A 23349-nucleotide genomic window follows, 5' to 3' on the forward strand; every position below is an offset into this window, starting at 1 on the left:
ATTGGTGTGGACAGTTCTTATTAGACAACGAGGGCAGGAAGGCAATCTCCTCACCCGGTTAGGTCTAGTGAACAGATTGCCTCAGGTGTCTCGAGTTCACAGAGAGCGGAGGCAGGAGGGAGAGTGGAAGAAGTAAATAGAGAATCTAAAAAACACAAGGCACAGGGACATCCTTTCCACTCTCTTTACACTCGTTCATCTGTCAGCCTTTTAACAGCAACAAAAACATGAATGCAATGGGATTTGTTTTCATATTTGAGGTTTGTGTTTTGCCGACTATAACTACTAAAACTATAACTTCTTCTACTATGAATAATACTTGTAATTCTAATCATAACAAGCATTTTTCTTAACAGTAACACAACACGTACAGAATACAAATTGTAATAAAAATAAGCTAAAAATGACTGAAATATATTTAAGCAAGTAAAACGTGTATAATATAAAAACAATGCCAGCTTTAAAAAAAAATCTAAGTTGAAAAGGTTTAACTATATATCTCAGCCAATCTACAGATATGGTGTCACACTGGCAAATGCTCATGTTGTGATTAATGTAGCATATGTCTTTATACATATTGGCCTGTCGTTAAAAAGTTGGGGCGATGTCACTTAATTTAACTGATGAACACAATCTTAAATCATAGTCTTAAAGTTATTGGTGGCAAGACTTACATTAAGACAATTATTGTTTATGTATTACAAGTATTAGTTTAGTTTAAATATGCAAATGAGGTATTGTCTTATCACATATGTGCAAATATCCATCCACTTCCAGAAGTTAAATCTGAATATTGGATGAAGCCATGTGGGTTCAAAATATATTATGTTATTCTAGATAATATATCCAAGGCTTTACCTTTCTGTCAGACAGCCCTATCTGATGTGGAACTAAACTGGAAATGAAACGTACCTTTGCTCTCTTCAAAGCCACCAGACTCTATTAACAAAACCAGTATAGATATGTTTCACTAAAAACTGATATTGATTTATTTTTGGGGGTTTCTTAAGCAAGTTTTGCTGCTGCCTCCATCCACAACGGTACATTGCTTTGCTCCTGTGCTGGTAATCCTGTCTGTTTCTCCAAACTCCATCTACTGCAGATAGTACACTGACTATGGAGAACCTCATACAACCACCTCTTAAAAAAACATCCAAACCATCCCTTTAATGTTTCCTAACCAAGCCCTTGTACTTCGTTTTCAGAGTTATACATAATACTAATATATGGCATCTTAAAACAACATATTCCTGTCTTTGTGCTTGTACTTGGCTTCTCCTAATGTGACAGATACTGGCCTCAGTTGATAGAAATGTCTACCAGCACGTTAACACTATATATAGTGAGATAGCTAGAGGGAACAGTACACAGCGATGTAAACATTAGTAGTGTACATGTAACACATTATCACACACGGACGTTTCCACACACACACACACACACACACACCATCACATATTTCACAACAGCTGTAGTTAGGCAAATGTTCTGATTACATATTCCTTTGAAGTATATATAGGCTTCAAAGCACTCCTGTATTAGGGCATTTCTGTTTCACATTTTAAGAGGCATTTGGTTCATTCCCATTAAAACATGCAGAGAGCTAAATATGATCAAATGTAAATTATATAAAGTTTTGATACATTTTTCATTTGATTTGTGTGGAACATCACGCTACTTCTGGGCAACTGGCAGGAAGGTCGCTTATATCCAATGTGTTTACACAATGTATGTTTACTCACTGGCGCTTAACAGTGCACTAGTACCACACAGATAACTATCAATTACTTTAAACTTGTTAACTACTGGGAAATGTGTAATTCATTTATGTTGACCATCGCTGAACTAGATGATTGCTTTTGACCTCAATCTATTAATATCAAATGACGTAGCCATCTCTGAGGGTGCACAGATCTAAGGCATTATGTTAATAACATATTCCTCTTATTGGCTCATTGCATCACATTTGGCCCGGGGTTTTGGAGGGTAAAATGAACATTAAATAAAAAAGGACTATCCTCCATTGGAGCATTAAATTGCCTTTAAAAATCAAATCCCAATCTGAGCATCTCCAAAATACATTTCATACAGTCTAACTCCGATAGACGCTCAAACTTCAGAAACTGTAGGATGTCGTGCGTGCTGAGGGTAACTTCTAGTGCCTACAGCAAATCCTTCTTAAGACATCTATTTGGCTGAGATAGGATGTGATGACTCAGGATTTAAGTGAACGATTGGGAGCTCATTCAAATTCAATATTTGAGAACGTAAGCGAGCCATCTGCTTGGAGACGAGCGAGAACGAGCAGGGGTGGCTGGTTAGAAACTTCAACACTAATTAGACTGAACAAACCACCCATTCACACACTAAATGACCATGAGACCAGCAGTCTCTGAACACAGGGACTGTATCTGCGGCGACAACAGTTGCAGGGAAACGTGAACTGTGCTACATATTCCAGTAGTCGTGACTGTGCAAAACACATGGGGGATGAGTGTGAAACCTGACAACTTGGGTGGAGGCAGTTAAGACTGAGGAGGGTGACAGCTTCAGTGAGAGAAATACACAGCGGTTGTGTGGGCAAAAAGATTAATTTCTGTGCCCACAATATGTGTCGAATGAGGCATGCATCTGTGAATGCATGCGTCAGCATTAGATGTACTCATCTCCTGGTGCAATTAGTTATCAGTGTGCTATCCTTGCTGCTCTATGGTTAAATACAAAGTTTAAATGTTGGACGAAAATCACTTATCTGGAAAATTACTCAGTTATAGGATAAAAAAAGTAGGTCAATATGCCAAGGTATTTAGTTACTACTAAATACAAATCAATAGGTTTGTGTGCATGCGTCTAAATAAATTGGTTTCCCTATGTTGGTTTGCCTCTTGCAATTAATTTCATACCACAGGTTTTGTTTATTTGAGCAGAGTTAGCTCACTATCTCACACCACTGGTCAAAAGTGTTCCATCCTGTATGTAAAGTACTCAGTGCTCTGGAAAGCATTTTCTGGGAAATAAATCTCTGGCACTCACAAAGTGACACACACCAGAGGTGGTACGAAGTGTTTGTTTGGAACAAGCACTTCTGGGTAGTCAGTTTCAGTAGCAGCAGCCGCCATCGCTCAACAAATGTTGAGACTTCAACTTAACAGTAAATTGCAATTTTGAGGGGAAAAAAAAGCATCACAATACATCCCACAATGAGTGACTTTAAGAGTAGCTGAACTTGTTTTTTACTAAACTCAACTGGTTCCACTTTTCAAGTTGCTGTAGTGATGTAGAAGTGTACCCCAGGACTGTGTGACATCACTGTTGGGTGTGGTTAAAGGTTGTCAACACACTGCGGTACCCCTTGAGGATACTTAGGTTTAGGCAACAAAAGTACTTTCTTAATTTTAGTAAAAAATTGTCGTTTGGGATATAAGTACATTTGCTATGTAACATACTTGACGTGATATTATTTAAGTTAACTAACATGCACAACTTAACATTGATTTTGCATTGGCACAGGACACAAACAGCTGTCTGCTGATAATAAACAGCTGATTGAGGGTTATAGGCTTTGACACATTTAACAATTGCTACTTTCCCAAGTCTTGTCAGAGGCCTGGTACCATGGTTTCACTGCATGGATATCCAATCATTTCCTGTGCATGGCAGTATCCTTGGGATACAAGTCAGAACCTCACAATTTACATCCATTAGCAAGTCCTTTGCCGTTTACGTTACATATAGGATATGCACTGCTAACTACCTGGCTCTTCATTGTCTGGAAGCATCTGTTTATGTCAGGTTACATAAGAAAGAATGTGATTTATATGCCAATGATTCATGTGTGGTAATTCTTGTAAGGATTTGTTTTTGGTAACACACGCTTCCTTACTGAACTGTAATCAGTTACTTTTCATCATTTCTATAGACACAGACATAGTGTGTGTCTCAGTGTGGTCTGGAGTGAGAGCTTGCAGGTGGATAAGCCAAAGGGTATGACATTAGCAGACGGAGTGCTCGCGCCTCGCATGCCGGCCATATGTCATGCCGGATCTCATCTCATCTAGCGCTAAGAGAAGGTGCTGCTGGATGCTGAAAGGCCACCTTCCAAACAGATATCATCAGCCAGACACCCTGACCTGACGGGAGCTGAGGGCTACAGCTCTGCTCCTTATAATACCCAGTCACATTAAGGTGGGAGAGCAGGGTCACAGTATGGTGCAATAACAACACAAGGCTGGTCCTTTTTCTTCCTAAGCCTCACAAAGCACTAGATCTAAAAAGTTAAAGAAAAAAAAAAATTATATAGCAGGTCAAAAGTTTAACTAAAGTAGCTTTAGGAGTAGTAGCAGTAGCAATGCCACAACAAACACAGCTAAACAAAGTAACATATCTGAGTCATATGCTATCAATATACTAATGATTCAATATAACTTGCTGCGTCCCAAAATGCAACCAAATTTAATGTACCCTGTGCTTGTGAAAGTCTTAGTGTTTACCTGTAGTTCTTTTGCGGGTGCAAGTTTTTCATGCCATGAGTCATAGTTTGTACCGAAGTGGAACAACCAGGGACTTGTAACAGTTTAATAAGCTGTATGAATTAATATAGTAGCAAACAATCCAAGCTACTCTTTGCTGTGTTGGCATAGACGGGCCAGCCGTGCATGCTTCGAGTACATGCTAGTGCATGTGGGCGTGCTCCACTGGTTAGCTTGCGGGCCGCTGCACTGCATTGTTTTCATACGGCGGTTACAGCTGACAATGTCGCACCGGTCGACGGCCCTATAGTTGAGGCTAAGCACCAATCCTCCGGTTCCCCCTCAGGTTAACACTGTTATCTCTATTAGCACTTTTTTTCTGTAGTTAGCGCTGTTAGCAATGTTGACTAGGAGTCACCTGATCCCTGTCGACATGTTGAGAGCCATTGAGAGACAATCCAAATGCTCCAAATCTACAATCCCAACCATGCAGCTTTAATGACACATGGTTTGGTTTTCTGATGATACCAGAGTCCTGCTGTATCTCTTTGGATATCCTGAGATAAAGATGGAAAATGCTGCCTCTCTGGTATTGGTATATTCTGCCAATAGCAGCCTTTGAATGCATGCTGCCCATAAGTGTCTAAAGCTAATAGCTCAAGACATTGTATTTTGATTTGTCCTCTATTGAAGAGATCAATATTTTATTCCAGTACTAACTGGCTTGTTCAGTCTAAGTGCAATCCGAATATAAAAATCATTCATATTTAGTGACATATGTATTGAATTAGCCTGCAAAGAATCCTATCTGCATGAACCAGCCAGCAGAGACTTTGGTACCCTGATTTTCTTACTCAAACTCAGGGCTTTAGTTACTGTAGGTCTCTGGAGGAGGCATCGACCGAGAGATGTCATGGCATTGAATAAATTGTTGTCTGTAGCTCTACCTTGGTTTGCTTCCACTCAATTTTTTCTGGTCTCTCTCTTTCTCGCTCTCTCTCTTTCTCTCTCGCTCCGATATTTTGGGATCATTTATATAGTGTGGTTTGTGGAGGAGTGGCAATGAAGCAGGGAACTGCTGTACAAGGGCACTCAGTCAACCAAAGAATATAAAGGTTAAATAAAATATTCCTTGTAAAGCCGCTGAAACCCAGTGTTCCAAGTCAAGTGTTCCAAGCAGTGAAAACCCCCATCAATATTTAAACAAAGAAAAAAAAATGATGACAAAGGCGGTCTTTCAATTATTGTAATATGAGAAAAAGAAAGGATAATTTATGAAAAACTAAAATGCCTTCTGACAATCTCTGACTGCAACACGTGTCACGTCAAACATACAAATCAGTCGTGACCTCAACCATCACATAGGATTATTTACAATAATATGGAATCCCAGTCAGTTCCAGAGAATTGACTGAGAGCCCTGCGGTGAGCTGAAAAGGAAAAATAATAATAAAAAAGCTTCAGTCTCCATCTCCTCCCCACTGCAGGGAGATCACACAACATCCCCAGTGTTTGTACGCCATCTAGTGGTCAACCCGGAGTACACACATCCTCTGAGCATTGTATTGGATGTGTGTCATGCCAGTGGCTCCACACATAATAAGTGGTAAAATTCGTCATAGACTGAGACCACTTCGATGCCTGGAGGAGGCTTCTGAAGTTTCTGGATTGCACTCCATAAAGTCTGACATAACCAGCGTTCAAGTGTATTTTAAGTGCAGAGACATGACACACATACAGTATTGTGGTTCACATACTAACACATTTATATGGAGGACCTTGCACCAACAACATTGATTCTGTAACCATCAAAGCTACATAATAAGGCTAGCATTAACAACTTTTGACTTAAAGCCAAAAACAAACCCTGATCATTGCTCCAACCTGATATTTCTGACTGCAGACTGATGATATGTATCACTGAGTCAATAAATACATTGCCTATTTCCATAAACAAAGTTAAGAAAAGCAAATGAAGAGCACTCAATGTATTTGCGATGCTACCTCCTCAGTTATTGGGGTTAATCAAAGCTAAGCTGTCATTGTTCCACACTCACATAGACATCATGCAAATTAACGAACATACACACAGACACAAACATTGTTGCAAACATCAGGTTTTCTCCATTTTTGTCACTGTGGCTGTCAGCACTTACCTGTGGGCTAGTTGTTCAATTGTCAGTGGTCATGATAGAAATAACAGTGTGCTATCATGCTGTCAGCATGGGGCACAAAAACATTGGCTTGCTCCGAAAAACAAGCGTGCACCAGGTGGTGCCGTCTCTCAGTTGATAAGCAATTAGGCTTTGTAGGGGCCAAAACTACAGTGTGTCCCACATAGGAAACAAGCAACACCTGTGTGTGCAGCCGAGTGGAGCCAAGACTGAGCGCTGCATTATAGGAAATAGGAACATCCAACAGGGGTGTGTCGAGTTGCCCTTTTCTGAATGCATTATTGGTGAAGGTTGACAGGAGAATGATAGTGGTAGGCAAGCGAGGAGGATGGAAGGATGAGAAATCCAGATAATTATGCTAGTGAAACATTAATTACATCTGTGACAGAAAAAGGAAAATCAAAGTGATAGAACTTAAGGAAAGTAGAAAAATAAACAACTTACAGTACCAGTCAAAAGTTTGGACACACCTTCTCATTCAATGGTTTTTCTTTATTATTTATTTTATTTATTTTTTCTACATAGTAGATTAATATTGAAGACATCCAAACTATGAAGGAACACATGTGGAATTATGTGGTAAACAAACAAATGCTCAACAAACCAGAATATGTTTTATATTTTAGATTCTTCAAAGTAGTTGAATGAGAAGGTGTGTCCAAACTTTTGACTGGTACTGTAGATCATGTATTGGTAAAATGGGTGGGGGAGACATACAAATGAGGCGGAAAGGACACAAATGAAAGATGGCGATGGGGAAAAAAATAGATGCTTAATGGAATAATACAATCAACACATTCAAAACATGGAAGAGTGACGTGGGTAATGAGAGAGGTGTCACTCATCATGAGGTCATGAAAAAGCAGAAAAGGGCCACCGCACAGCATAAAGATGAGATAGACAAATACAGTTTAGTCAGAAAAATGGATAGAACCACTTACTGAGGTTACAGTCTATCCTGATACAATCTGGCGGGAGAAAGAGCGGAAATGGTGAGATCAAATAAAAAGAAAGTAAAAAGAAAAATAAAGAGCAAGAAAGAGACAGAAAGAGGATAAAAGAGAGAAAAAAAGACATTTTACATCCTTCAAGGTACATTCTGCAGACAACCAAGCATAGCTCTGGGGCCACCATCCGGGGACAGGCTCTGAGTCAGGATCACCCTTTACATCCATCAATCCCATCACCCCTCCCTCCGTCCACCCGATACCCCCGAAGCACAGCAGAAGGCAAGACTCAGCGTACACCATGAGGTCATACAGTAGGAGAGCGTGAGGCAATGTCAGCATATTGATGACACTTAAAAATAAACAATGCAAAGTGCTCTGTTGTTGGTGTAATAAATACTTAATGTGATTACAGAACTTACTTGGAATTACAAGGTTCTATCTGCGAGTGCAGTTCTGGAATACTGGTGGAAGATTTAACGTTCCATCTGGCAATACTGTGATGCTCTTATCTTTTTCAATGTTTTATGTCAAACGTCTGTTGTTTTCCTCTTTGAAAATCATAATAACACGCCATAAATCAAGGAATACTTCACAAATCATAAATATATGATCAACCTCATTAAACTATTGAGATGAAGCCTAATAATTTCAACAGCACATAATGTTTTAGCCAGATTCTGATGGCGTAAATACCTTCAGATGGTTGCTTTCTTGACGAAGGCTGCAAATAAACCTTTTTTTTTTTTTTTTTGTCTGCTGTGTGCTCACTAGAGCGGACGCAGTGTCCTGCACCGCTAACGTTAGCCCTCGTTTCCCAGCAATTTGAGATTCACTTGCCTTCTGCAGCACTTTGGGCATGAGAAACCCAACAGTGTAAATGACAAGAAAGGGTGATCTGCACATCCCAGCCACCTCACGCCTGGTGCACACATACCGTAAGAAATATGACCCTACGCTGTGTTATTTGCTATAAGTGGTGCGTCAAAAACACAGTCCAAAACACATCATTTTACGAGATGTGTCGTCAGGACGGTGGAGTGTTGGATAAAAAGCTTTGTCCTTCAACTGGAAGACTCAGGTTAAAGTGTCTGTAAACACCAGCTCTGGTTAAAAGCAAGAAGCCAAATCCTGCTCTGTAGCTTACCCTGACCTTCGACCCCCCATGGGGATAGGGAGGTAAGAAACAGAGACTTCCTTTACAGGGATCATGAAGTACCAAATTATTATTCCCCTTTAAATGTCTCATCTTGACATGAAGTCATTGCTGTTGCTGTAAACTGTGTGTGCATGCGGCAGTGTGGTTGGGTTGTGGTCTCGAGCTGTCAACCGCTACAGAATAGTGGACACAAACAGCCAGGGACCAGCGTCACGCTATAGAGAGGTGGGGGTCATAGTTAAAGGCCCCATCTGTTGGAAAGCAGCAGTGTTTTCTGAAAAGGAGCCACATTTGTGCAATCTCTTTCAACAATGTTAAAGTTGTCCCTACCGGATGTGAACGTTTTTTAATTGATAATCAATAAACACAATATCCGCCGTTGTGATAATATGGGAATGTTAGTGTGATAGCCTTAGCATCAGCTGACACACTGAACAGGTTATTGTCATTATATATGACTAATAAATATAATTAGGGCTAATTCTGTCCAATTACAGCCTTTCCTAGTGATTAATCAGCAGGAATTTAATTATCAATCCAATTGGTCATTATTGTGACCGACGGGATTAAATGGGCAAGGATTAATGTCTTAACAGATACTGAGGATTCCCTGCTGATGTGTTATACTCTAGCTGTTAATTAATCCCCTTGCAAAAGAGCTGAGAAAATCCTGAGCAGCGACTTAGTGTCATTTCAACATTTTTCAGGTGTCATTTAAGCCCTGTTGAAGCCAGAGGAATGGGAATGTGGGCCCAGCTTTCTGTGGGGAAATGTGGATACGAGTTAGAGGTGTTATGGATCAGCTACAAACGTGTTGTGGTCGGGGGCCTGCTAGTGGGGAACTTGTGAGCGGCAAGGACAAATGTGTGTGCAAGTTCAGACAACTACAGCTGTGAGCCGGTCTCTCTGGCTGCTTGATCCAAGGGCCGCAGACATAAAGGCCGTTGAAGGGATGAAAAGTTCCATCTACCGAGTCTTGGCCAGGTGGGGCGTTGATGAGCGACAGAATATGAAAGAGAGATGAAGGGAGAAAGAAAAGCGAGAGAAAGAAAGTAGAAAAAGAGAGAGGAGCGACCACCTCTCCCCCCCTTCCTGTCTCTATGGTGGCTTATCTCTCATATTCCAGGCTGCAACTCTGTCGTGCTCCTCCTGGTTCACCTCTGAGAGTCTGGGTAGACTTAGGTATCCTTAAGCTGGAAGGTCATACCCATCTTCCCTAGAACACTAGTATTTTTTGTAATGAAATTTTAATAAGTCAAAAGGTCTGTATTCCTGCAGCCTGTTGTTACTGGGGATGCATTGGCCCTCCATCTTACAAACACTACTCTACAGTTTCACTGACCTTCTCCCAACAACATTGCCCCCCCGAACCTCTTTACACCCCCTTCTTCTCTGAACTCTCTGTAATTACTTATGATGAAGGCTCATCTCTCCTCTTAGCATCCCTGCTGGGCAGAAGTAGAGCCAACAAGCCCCTTAGCTAACTCCACAGAATAGGGAATATAGCAGAACCACGAGGAGGAGCGACAGAGGAGCGAGGCCACCTTGAAGCTTCTAGAGACAGGCTTGTAGTGGGGTAAGGCTCAGGATCGGGCCTGGGTTACTGTTAGAGATGGAGCTTTAAAACAGGACGAGTTGCTATGAGGCTTCACGGGGAACAAAGGGAAGTGGGTAAAAGCAGAGGGGGCGGGGTGGGACCAGGGGTCGAATAATATGGAAGAGAAATTACTGCAGGGTGGCTCCCCCCAGAGGGCTAAATGGGGAGGGGTACCTTTACATTTTGAATTCTAGTCTTATTTTCCTGCAGCAAGCAGTTAATGGAGGAGAAGTTTCTGTATTGTACCTCAGCAAATAAATAGGCAAAATAAATATACTGTTGGCCATTCTCATTTAAACCAATTGGCAGTGATGGGCATAAGCTAGCTTGTTGGCTTACTGCACAGCCAACAGTTGCTTATAAATGAAATGAAGCGGGCCCTAACATAAAAAAAAAAAAAAAAAAAGTGACTTAACAGAGGTACAAATTTAGAAGCTTTTCCCCACCCGACTATCTGTCAATAGAAAAAAAAAACTAAAAAACAATGGTGTGAAACTCAAAATGTCAAACCATCCTTCTAAGTTCAACAGTTTACGACGCTAAAATACAGAGTGCAGATGAAGAGACAGGGGATGGTAAGGGAAAGGTTAGCAGGGACAGCCGGGATGAATCAGCCTACCGAGGTTCACGGTGAGCTTGACGCGGCCTCCGTCCAGCTCCAGTCGCAGGGTGTCCGCCGACTCCTTGGAGGTGGTGGCCATGAGCAGGCCGTACGCCCGCTGGGACATGAAGCGCAGCGCCACGTCCTCGGCCTCCGTGTGCATGGTGACCGGCATGATGATCTTCAGGTACATGCTGCCGTCATAACTCAGCACCGTCGCCTCTGGATGGGGGTGAGGCAGGGGACAGAGGAGGGATGGCGACAAGTGGGTTACGCATTACACAGGAGAGGTAAACACTCAGATGATTCTGGGACATGAGCATGGAGGTCGACTGGATAGGACAGTCCAGTATTGATGGCCGAGTTCAAACATTTGTCAAATTCAATGCCAGTCTAAATGACATTGAAACACATGTAATTGTTTAGAAAATCCTCCCATATGATACTTAAATCCCAGTATATAAAAAAAAAAAGTGATCAAAAGATAATATCAGCCTGATGGCAGCATGCACACTGCAGCCCTTTGTCTCCCTTTGTGTCGTTGTAATTGCACCTTCATGTGTGCACATTCTATTAAATACATAAGATGAGAAATATACCACTGAAAGCAACAACATGAAAGAAAGAAAACCATCCATGCCTACAAGATGATCATAATGTATCAGACTCTCCTCCAGCTTAGAAAAATGTCAAAAACAAGAGAGCTGCTGGTTTCATAGACATGCTTATTCACAATAGCCGTGGTTACTCTCTCTAGAATCAGCCATGCCATAAATAGGCTGCTGCGTAGAGTGACAGTTTTGGAGTACTGCTCTTATTCTGCAGTGTGGGTCGATATGCGTCATCACAGGCTAACGTGAGTCACTGTCACGGGGTAAAGAAACGTTTAGGTTAAAATTATGGTTGCGAAATAAGCAGAAAAACCATTGCCCTGGGTGGGCAAACTGGTCAAAAGCAGTGATATTTAAAAACTGAATGACATAGATTTGCACACACTGGACCAACTTACATACTTTACTTAAATAAAAGTGGCACTCAAAAAATATTAATTATCATCCTAACACCAGCTCAAACACTGTCATTGTTTTCAGTTTTATGTGGCTTGGCATCATATAATCCCCCGTTGGTTTTCTTCCTCTAGTCAATAACATCGATTGTCCTTTCACTCTGTTAATCTGTGCAATCAGTCTATTGACATGGAGAAATATGCAGCTGGTTATTAGAAAACTTCCCTGTGCCACATCTCTGCAGTACCACACAGCTCCACCAGATGGCAAAAGAGCACCAGTGAAAGCACACCTGCCATGTGAGCACATACAAAAAAAATCACCCTTCAAAAATAAAGACATTTCATCCTCTACCTCCACTATCCTGATTTGAATCCAATCTCTCCTTCCCTCATTACCCTCCTTGTCCCTCAAAATTCCATACTGTCATGGCTCACTCACCCCCACGGACGTGCAAAGGCAGACCGTGAAGCGAGGCGCCTGCAGCTAATTGGAATGAACCAGACGTACGTGGTGCTATTTGACTAGCTCACGTCCCATCGCTGTGGCGTAGGCGCCACCTGGGTTTACTTGACTGACACAGATGGCGGCAGTAGGCCTGGCTGCTCTATCACACTGTTGCCTGCCTCTGAGTGCTTTTGCCCCCCCCCTCCCCTCCAAGCCAGCGGGCCCGAAAGCCACCCAGCCTCGGGTGGCATTTGGTTCAGACATGTCTCCCTCTGGAGTTCTAACTCTCGCTATGCAGCAGCTGCTTAGTTGTGTGAACAACAAGGCAGCACAGTGTTGAAATGCTCATTCTACACTTGTTTTATCTCAATTCTGCTTTATTGGATGGAGTTTACAACATTGCATTGTAAACATTGTAAAGCATCAACGATTTAGCTAGCATGGTTTGATGTTTTGACCATATGTAATGGTGCGATGGTTTTATTATGACGATGTTATTGTAGTCCAGACACCGATAGCAATACCAGGGTTGTGGGTGTCGGCTGGTATTGAGTACCGATCTGATACCAGTGTTTAATCAGTAAGCTGTATGCCTCACTGTGTGGAAGTGACTGGGATCATTCTTTGATATGTAAAGAAACATAAGGCTTGACTGAGACAGTGTTTTCCTAAAGTTATTAAAATGTTTTTTTATATCAAACTTTAGAAAAAAATGTGCATCAGCAAATTAGTAAAAAATATTCGACCTTAACTGGGTTTGCAATTGAAATTTAAAATGTTTATTGTGGCAACAAATTGGTCATAAGTTAAAGAGGAATTTAAACCCCAGTATATATTGTATATAGTATATAAACATTGAATAGAATAGATCAGAGCTATTTGAGTCAATATTAGTGCATAACTAATACAGTGGTTCATTCGTTTCTGAATTGTGTATAACACAATTGTATTATACTGCAAACTGGATGCAGTTATAGCTTTTTAGAACTTATGATGAGTTTTAGACCACCAAAGTATTGGTCCGTCCCCCAATAACAACACCCATTCCCTTCAGCATCCCCCTCCTTACCTATCTCACAGTTGCCTCCCAGGTATCCGGTGCCGATACAGTCACATATGTAGCGGTTCCAGCCCTCTTTGCACAGACCTGTGTTGCCACAGGGGGCACTGCTGCACCTCTTCTGCAGCTCGCGGGTGCAGAAGCTGCTGACGCCGAACGCGCTCTGCATCTCAGCCAGGCGGCGGACATCGCGGCTCTTGCCGTCGATGAAGAGGTCGCGGACGCAGCCCACGTAGCCGTAGTTGAGCAGCGCCGTCCAGACCTCCGGTGGCAGGATGAGGTCCGACTTAGACTCGGGCAGCCCGCCCAGGTACATGTCGCTGTCCAGGTCCAGGATTTCACTGCCCTCTGGGGAGCTGAAGGGCATGCTGCGGCTGTTGACTGAGATAGATCCTAAAAGGCAAAAACACAGACAAGTTGTCTACTGAATATTTAAATTGTTATGATGAAACATGATAACACATTGGAGAAGTGTGTGGTCTGGATAGGTGGGAGAGTGGGAGGGAGGTCAAGTGGCTGAGTGAGTGGGCAAGAGAGTGAGTGTGGGAGGAGAAGTAAGTGGATAATTTAGGGACATAGAGCACAGACAGAGGGACATACAAGAGACAGGGAGAATAGATGACGGTAGAGCGTGTGTGAGTGTGTGTGTGTGTGTGTGTGTGTGTGTGTGTGTGTGTGTGTGTGTGTCTAATGTGTCTGTAATGGGCTAAATGGAGGAGAAGGGAAGCAGAATGCAGCAGGGAGTGGGTGAGACAAAAGGCCCTCTATCTTTCTGTGATTAACGACTCCGTCTTAATTTTCTATTAAAAGCCAATTACAGCAGGAGCAGCAGTGAGATCACATGCAGGCTCACACACACACACACACACACACACACACACACACACACACACACACACACACACACACACACACACACACACACACACACACACACACACACACACACACACACACATTCACACCCTTCCTCATCATAAGACGCCATTAGGGGGAGATATAATGTCCTAGGTGCTTGCCCACCTACAGATCATTCATCAGACACCAGACACTAAAGCGTGCAGATGTCCCTGTTTGTGCCCACGTGCGGTTGGAAGACATCAGAACACAAGTCTCTCTTTTCAGGTGAATAAGCTCACATTAACTAATGCCACTACATATATTATTAATAGTACGCCTAACCATTTCTAAGCTTTTGTTTTAGCATGTATGGATTACCATGGAGAGCTGTTAGACCGTTTTGGACTTTTATTCAAAGCCATTTCAGTCTCCTTTTCTGTGGCAAATCTGTGACACTATACGAGTCCTCCTAATCCATATAACTCTTCCAATTTGCTGCCTGAAGAAGCAACAAAATAAGAGGAGAATAGTTATGGATTCTGTACATGTTTAGTCCAAGTGCACATTTGTTGTTTTGTAAAATAGCTTGGAGCTAGCAACAGATATCTAAACAGAAATTGTAAAGCTGCATATGAGAGCCAGTGCATGTCAGTCAGGGGTGTTGAAGAGCTGTTTGGTATGCATTTCCATGTACATTTAAGAAAATAAGATTAAGGATTTATTTTTGTTAGATAGAACCAGCAGAGTACAAGATGACTGTGGATTGGGTGGACTTCTTTTTTAATTCCTCATTGATGATGATACAACAACAAAAGACAGTTTGCTTAAAAGCCAACAGGTTTTTGAACTTTCTGACATGCTGCTACTTCTGAATGGATTGCTAAAAATAAATTTGCACATGCACAGTCAAATTATAGATGAGCTGGCAGTTTTAATGCAACAAGTTTAAAGCACCCCTCACCTTTCCTCCCTTCCCTCTGGAAATCCACATGGCACCATTCCCCATCATTGACCTTCTTGTTGCTGGCCTTCAGCTTTGTTTTTCCAGAGCCCATATCGATCAGCAGGTACAAATACCCCTCCAGCAGCTCCATGGCAAAGTAATCTGTCTTCAGCTCCCTACCGGGCTTCTGCTCTTTGGGACCCTGAGGACGGCCGTGGCTGAACAGCAGGAGCCCACTGGGCTCCGTAGTACGGAAGTCGAAGGAGATGGATCCCGTCTTCTTGGTGTTCCACTTGGGCAGGGAGATGTAGGACTCGGGGGTCTCAAAGGTGACGGGGTCCAGGGCTGCCACGTCCTCACAGCGGAACACCAGGTCCCCATTCAGGGTGATCTTAGGGTCGCGCTCGATAGCCAGCCGAGACAGCTCCAGCTTAAAGTCGTTGTTCTTGTACACCACCTGGAGAGCAGAGCGGAGAGCGAGTGGTTATAATCCAGTATGAAATAGTGGTGATGACGTGTGATTGGTGATTCAAATATGGTATCTAGAACTGAATAAATATATTTAAAAATACTTTCCTCTAGCCTAAATGCAGCTGCAGCAGATAAGAACACTGTGTCCACAATGTTGAGATCCTGCAGATGCATCTTAATTGCCCAAATTAATTTCAAGTGTCAGTTATAGTGGCTGCTGGGAAATCGTGTGAGCATGGGGAAATGATGAATCAAGACATGAATGAAAGGCCTGACTTTCTGTTGAATAGCAATGTGAACCCAACATTGGTACAAAGTGTTACAAAAGCCTTTGTCTACCGCCGACCAAAGCTCCCCTCAACAAGACATTTAGTTTGTGTGAGTGCTCTGTTTATTGATGCTCCTTGATTTGGAAAATCCTTCACACTTTGAAAATGTTCAAACACTGAGCAACCACTGAGTTGCCCAAGGCATGCTTCCTTTGACTTCAATGATGTCTGGGTTGTGTGGGTGCACAACATGCTCAGTGCATCACAGCGTTCTATAAACTCTTGGTCAAAGCGTAAAAACTATTGGCTGTTGAACAAAAGCCGCAGCTCCAAAATGTCAGTATACAGGCAAAATGAATTGGAAAACAAACTTAAAGGGCTCGAAGGGGAAACTCAAACGCAGGGAGAAGTGATAGTGCTTACAGCCTTAATGTAAATGTCTCAGACAGCCTTTGATGAAATACGTCTCTATTGTTTCAGCTCAAAGTGTGTGCCTGTGCCTCACTGTATGCATTCATAATTGATTAAGTGCTAAAGGCAAAGTAAATTATCCTTGTCTTTGTTTTAGTTCTCCGTTTATTTGTTGAACACTCTGTAGACAGCGCTCTGAGAGGCCGTCCACAAGGTAATAAAAGCAGCTGAGGCCTTTGCATGTGTTTGTGTGCGTGTGTGTTTGTGTTCTCTCATGATTTTAGTGCTCTTTACGCTTCCTCACACCCACACATACTCCCTGACAGGTAATAGGAACGTAGAGAGTTGTTGTTCTTTGTTTTCTGTTGCTGTGCTACGAGGTTAAGTCCCAGGTTCGATCTGCAGCAGATGTTTTCTATTGCAATGTCACAGAGCAAGTAAACAAAAAAGCTACCCGCTCATTGTGTTTTTACACAAACCTTCTATAGCACCATCAGTGTATTTCCATGCTTTCAGCTGTTAGCTACACTCTTTTCAACGCATACTATACAATCACATAGTGACTTCCTACCCTCCACGTAGCCATTGATTTGTATTCCTTTAGGTGGACTATGACAGACTTGAAGCGATGTGAAACATATTCGAGATAACAGTGAACTAGAAGTTCCCACAAACCTTTTTTTTTTGTCAGGATTACATTTTAAGGCTTAAATAAGGGACAGTTTAGATATCAGAATACATATTATTTCCTGTACCTTGCTTCTTAAAGGATACATTGAGAGGCAGCAGCTGAGTGAGGACAATATTGTATGACATATCTTATATGACAACTTTGAGTCGATTGCATGCATACACTGTTGCTTGTTTTTTCAGTTTGACAGCCCATTGGTGTCTAGATGGGAGGTTAGCTAATTGTGGGTTATCTGTGTATTAAGTCACCTGTTTGCATTGGCCCGTTTATATAATTGCACTACTGAAAAGCTTGTCTTGTGCAATGCAGTTCACCATATTATCTAATTTCACCAGACTGCTGCTGTCATTCCCCTTTGTCTTTCACGGTATCTCTTTCATTGCCCTCCAATCTTATCCTATTTTTTTTTTTACATGCATGCACGCTCTCTCTCCACCTCTTCCTCTCTCTCTCTCTCTCGTCCTGCCTGTCAAACAACACACCTACGCACAGCCACAGAATGAACCGCGAGAACGCGATATGCTGGGTTATTCCTGAACTTAAGCCCCCGTTGGTTATCCCTTTCTTTGGCCACGCTGCCACATGCACTGTACACCTCATAATGTCGTCATTAGTGGGGATTAGTCCTGGTAATTAGCCATGATCACGCTAAAACTGGCAGCTAATAAAGCGTGAGCTCTCCTGGCTTAAGGTGTTAGAAAAAGAAAAAGAGGGGTGAAAGAGAGAAAATGCAGTAGGCTTATTTTCATCTTAACTATTTTGAGGTATTTATTTTTGTTAATCCATGCTAATCTGTGTTTACAGCCTGGTATGCTGCTTTATACAACGGATCACACAGCATCTGGGGAGAAGATGAGGCAGGAAATAAAGCTGGCAACAGGCTGCACCAGATGACTCTCAGGCCAGTTAGTATCTGCAATGTGGCCCAGTACCAGCCCATGTGGAAGCTAGTGAAAAATGAAGAACTGTTATTTTCTTTTCTTTCTTTTTTTCTTTTTGCAGACTCAAAAAGGGTTTAAGTGTATAATTTATCTCTGTAACCATATCCATATCAAACATGAATATTCTTTATCTATATTACCGTACAAACAGCGGGAGTGATGGAAGGTGATGTCAATAAGTGCAAAAATGTGCACATTGACAGCACTTATGATGGTCAGATCTCCATTTAACTTGCTGTGGTGTTCTTTCTTCCTAGAAGATGAATCTTCATGTCAGCTGTGACCTCTCCTTAGCACCATCCAGCACTTAAATAAAATAAATATCAATGTTCTCATTTTGCAATGATACTTATACTCTGGTCATGAGCGGATGAGCCTTCTATTTTGAAAACCGCATGAGCTTTCCTCTGGCATTACCCTCACTACTTGGTACTAAAAGGTCAACTGGGAACAAAAGACAGCTAAATGAAGAAGACACATTGCTGATTAGGGACTAGGGCCTGTCATATTTACATGAAGCTGTAGCAATAGCTGCATCTGACATCCCAACAAGTCTTTCAACATACCAATCAACAGCAGACAAAGCATTTCACTGACAGCTGGTTTCTTAGGCAAAGATGTGCTCAGACTAGTTGTAAGGCAGAGATGGGACATCACAAACACAATGACAGATTTGCATGCCAGCATGCAACACGTCATTGACTTCAAGACTTCTCATGTCAGAGGGATTCTGTGCATCCAGCATGTAAAAAAATCATAGACAAAATGAAGGGAAGCGGCCAGAATTAGCTTGCGGTAAAGTCGGCTGTGATCGGCTATTGATAGTATGTGATTTTCAGCTGAAGCGGAAGCAGTCGTACATGTCAATGATGTATGTTATGACTGGGCGTGGTCAGATCATCTTAGAGCTGCTAATATTTGCCCACTACCAGCTTTGTTTTAGGTTTGATCCAAGCGGCATGTGTGCCAGGATCCAGCTTGTTGTTTAGCATCTTTAATTCAATAAGGGCAAGACATGAAAATGCTTTGCTAGCAAGTCATTAGGTGTGTGACAAGTTATTTTCACAGTCACTATAGCAGCTATAATTCAACAATGAGCATCTTCAAGTCAACAACAACAAGACATGACAATGCTTTGCTAGCAAGTCATTAGGTGTGTGAGAAGATATTTTCACAGTCACTTAAAGGGCTCAAAATCACAGTTTTGCCTCCTACTGTCTGTCTGTATATAGCTGTATATATACATGTATTGACGCCCGGTCTTTAAGCCACCCTGCAGGGGAAGCCCATTCTGCTCTGATTGGATGCAAAAAAAATAAATAAAATGGTGCAACTCTGCAAAGGTAATTCTCAAGCCATGTGTGGAGATACTCCGATAGGGGCAGTTTATTCTAATGAGCCTGTATGTGACATAGGAAGGGGAGCCAAATCTGAATAGATTGGTTAATCCCATGTTGTCCTATTTCATGTTTGTGGGTTGCTAGACATTCTAGATACCCAAATATGTGGCACAAGCACTGAACGGTTGGGTTATCACGATAAGCCCTCTTTCAAGTCTTTCATTATCTCTCTAGCTAAAGAATACAAATGTAAAAGGGGAGGAGTAGCCGGGGGCAACAACAAACAAATAGTAAAAAAGAAAACAAGGGAGAGGTGTTCAGCAGTAAGGAAGGAAGGATGATAGAAGATGGGCAGTGAATGACAAATGAGAGGGAGACGAGTGATACAGAGGGACGGGGCGTAGCATGGGAGCATCAAAGCACGTGAGGCATGAAGGGCCCACTCTGAACGCTGTATCAAATAAGCTGTGCCTTTGTGAGGCAGAGGACCCAGACGGTCTGGGCTCAGCCAGGGGCAGATTCTGTATAAATGCATGTGCTGACTCAGCATCTAGACCATATGCTTTTCTTTCATATCTTCAGATCCTTCAGGGCTTCTGTCCTCGTACAGACATTTGCAATGTGTGCTCCTTTGTATTGGGAGGGCAGATCTGAACATCTGACACTGCAGAGGAGTTTGCCGGCTTTGTTCACTAGTTAAAAGATCACAGCAAAAGGTCTTTAAAAATACTTGAGTTAATAATGTTCAGAAACACAGTTTGGTCCCTTCTTTTTGATGTGATGAAAATGTTTTCCTCTGAATCACTGACTTGGGTAGCAGGGCCGCTGGGTGTTTTTGAGTTGGATTAACTTTCACATCTTTCTGAAATCAGAGTGTGTGTGGCCTCGACGTGGACTGTGACTGGGCCAAAGCCTTCCTCAGGGGGGAATCCATTGATTTGTTTTTGTCATAGAGAAACTCCGCAATTCTAACAACATGCAGGTCATCAGAAGAGAAAGAATCTTTTTTTCCCCTGATGTTGTGAATGTCTGAGTCTATATACTATAATGTCTTAGCCTGTTTTTGTAAAAGTTGCAATTAAACAAATGTGTTATAAATGTACTGATCTTAATGATATTTTCTCACAGTTTGTGATGCACTCACAGCATGACTACACATTGCATTGATTGCCGTTGCCTTAGTGATAAGGATCACAACTAGAAAAGGGCAAAGGGCAGGATTTGCTGCCCCACACTTCCATCTACAAAGTCGAATGTGAACGAGCTGTAGGTGGGGTGTAAATGGGGGGAGATGGATGACTCCGGAAGACGATATTTCACCACAAAGGTGAGACTAAGAGAGAAAGCAAATTGGGAGGAAAGGGTGGGAGAGAGAGAGAGAGAGAGAGACAGAGAGAGAGAGAGAGAGAGAGAGAGAGAGAGAGAGAGAGAGGGGGCAAGAATGAGGGCCAGAGCATTCATCCAATGCATGGTATCAGTTGAAGAAATCAATTTTAATTTGGCCCTCAGCATGGCAAAGCTAGCGTGCCAACATTGCTACCATGGACTTAATTACACAAACGTGCCCCAGAGAAAGGGAGGATGAGAGGTGGCGGTAAGTGATGAGAGAGGTGGGAAGATGGGGGAGAGAGAGACTGAGATAGAGGGAGGAGTGTGAAATGGGCGATAGCAAGGTCACTGTCTGGGAGAAAGATGGAGAGGCGGAGGTTGCAGTGCAGAGACAGATGATGACATGTAGAGGAAGAGGGGAATCTGTGGAAACAGGGCCGAGGGTCTGAGGAGCCATCTGATTTCACACTCCGCCGCTCTGACAGGGAGCCTAAAAAACACACACATACACCCCACGGTGTATGATCATAGCATGTGGGTGACTTTGAACACACACATATGAGCACACAGCACACACACACAGCAAATACAAACTTCATAGGGCTTCAGTGCCTCTTTTGGTGCCTTTCTACTCTTCTTCTGCTGTGCTTTTCCTTTGGATTTCTTCTGCCTGGAGGGTACTGGCCAAGCGTATCAAAGGCGTTTGACCACGGTGGTGGCATGAAAGCCTTGCCCCGGACCATAATACCACTGATAATCCGAGCTGTGCCACTGAACTAGCACAGGATGAAACACACCGCTGTCTACCCCCCCCAACCACTCACTTTCCTCTATATTTTCAGTTCTACTGTACTACCCTTCTGGCACTCTCAGTTACCCATGTTGAGGGTTTTCTCAGTGCCATTCTGTGTAGTTACATTCTCCGCTCAGCTGAGATGATATAATCATTAGAGCTTGACCACAACTCAAAAAGTTGAGCCCATGAAAGACACATATACCAGGAATAACAACCAGTATATCAATATACAAACTATATCTTTCTGAACTGAACACATCTTCAAAGAATTGAAAAAATAGAGGGTCTGGTATTGAGTCTTAGATTTGTCACTTCAAGAGAAGAAGTCACATACATAGACTAATGTATATGACTGTTGGCCTACTTGGTTACACACATCTGGTACTGCACCACCTCACTCCTTGTGGACCCGGAGTCCTCGGCTACTAAACCATATTGTCTTCAGGAGGCTGTACAGGCTCAGTTTTAGAGCTGGTATCATATAAATCACAGAAGCAAATGAATCTATTGGCACCAACCATGCCATGCTAGCTTGGTTGAAAATTGGTTGTATAGGTACCCAAGAGTCCCCCTTTACAGTCATGCCCACTTTCTCTCTTCAACAATATAAATGTCAAACTTTTCGTTCATTATTCCACTTCCTGCCATTTCTTCCTAATTCCATCTACTCTTGCTTAGCTTTTTATTGGGAGATCATCCAGTCTAACCAATGGAGTCTTAAATGCTCTGCTCTCCAACCATCTGCTCTGTCTCTCCTTTTCCAGTACTTGGCTCACATTGCCAATTCACTTCCACCTCTATTTGTAGCTGTTAACTCTCGTCATAGTCTGTTTTTCCCCGTGCTCTGTCTGTACGTTGACTGTAAATCCAGCCCTGTCTTGATGAGAGAGGATAGTTAAATGCCTTGGGAAGTTTAAGACCCACTAGGGATCCTTCTGATAGCAACCCAAATAATGAAAATGTAATTCTACAGGCATAATTAAGTTAGAGATAGGGCGATTACTGTGCGATCCATTAAAAGTGATGGCAAAAGTAATTACTTATTCAATCAGCGTGGTTTTATGAGGAAATGCGATGGCACCATGTTGCGTCGCCACTATACAAGTCATTACATTTACAAGGACATAATACTTTAAGCTGTGATTGGTCCTCTTGACAGCTTGTTAAGCTGTGAATTAAAGCCCTAGTGAAAATAAAAGTAAATTTTTTGGTCAAACTTGAAGATATAAAGTTTTATAAGGCAACTGTCCTCTACATTTCCATCACTATCAACTGTGTATGCAGCTGGGAAGCTATGAGTATAAATCTGAAACGTTGCGTTTGTGATTTTCTATCATCCAACTGTGGTGTGTGCAATGCCTGTGGATGTGTTCGGTCTGCAGTAACACTTTAAGAGATGCATGATACTGTACGTCTAACACCTCCTACTCTCACATATGGGAGTTACTGTATATCTGCACAGACTGATGATTTAGGTGTCAGAGTCAACACACGCTTTAGCACAGTGGAACATGTTGTGTGTTCTTAATGCAACTTTGGGATGTTTGTAGGATTTTTTATTTTTTTATCATTGCAAGTACCAATAGGTGAAAGACGTCCAATAACTGATGTAAATGCTAAAATAAAAGTTAAACTAAGCACAAACTGCTGGCTGGTGTGGTCAAGAAAGTTTCAACAGAAAGTGTCCTGCTAGCATGAGGCGGCTAGATACTGTACAAAGAAGTGAGTACAGTACACATAAAGGGTTTACTGAATACCCCTACCAAGCAACGCCCAGGGGCCCAAAGTATTAAGGCCCCCCTCGGCCTTCACCTACAAAATGTTTGTTAAAGAGAGACGTGCCAATCAGGAAGATAT

At 42.3% G+C, this 23349-nt stretch overlaps 1 protein-coding gene across 1 annotated transcript in view; it reads right to left on the reverse strand.

Moving 5' to 3' along the window:
• The window catches only part of nrxn2b (neurexin 2b), a 570846-nt gene that overhangs the window by 326277 nt on the left and 221220 nt on the right, over positions 1 to 23349 (reverse strand). The window contains 4 exon segments of the mRNA XM_054600957.1: positions 7585 to 7611; positions 10966 to 11169; positions 13471 to 13854; positions 15263 to 15701. Coding sequence (XP_054456932.1) covers positions 7585 to 7611; positions 10966 to 11169; positions 13471 to 13854; positions 15263 to 15701 — 1054 coding nt within the window.

The sequence above is a fragment of the Anoplopoma fimbria genome, chromosome 7 (genome assembly GCF_027596085.1).
Source record: "Anoplopoma fimbria isolate UVic2021 breed Golden Eagle Sablefish chromosome 7, Afim_UVic_2022, whole genome shotgun sequence".
NCBI lineage: Eukaryota > Metazoa > Chordata > Actinopteri > Perciformes > Anoplopomatidae > Anoplopoma > Anoplopoma fimbria.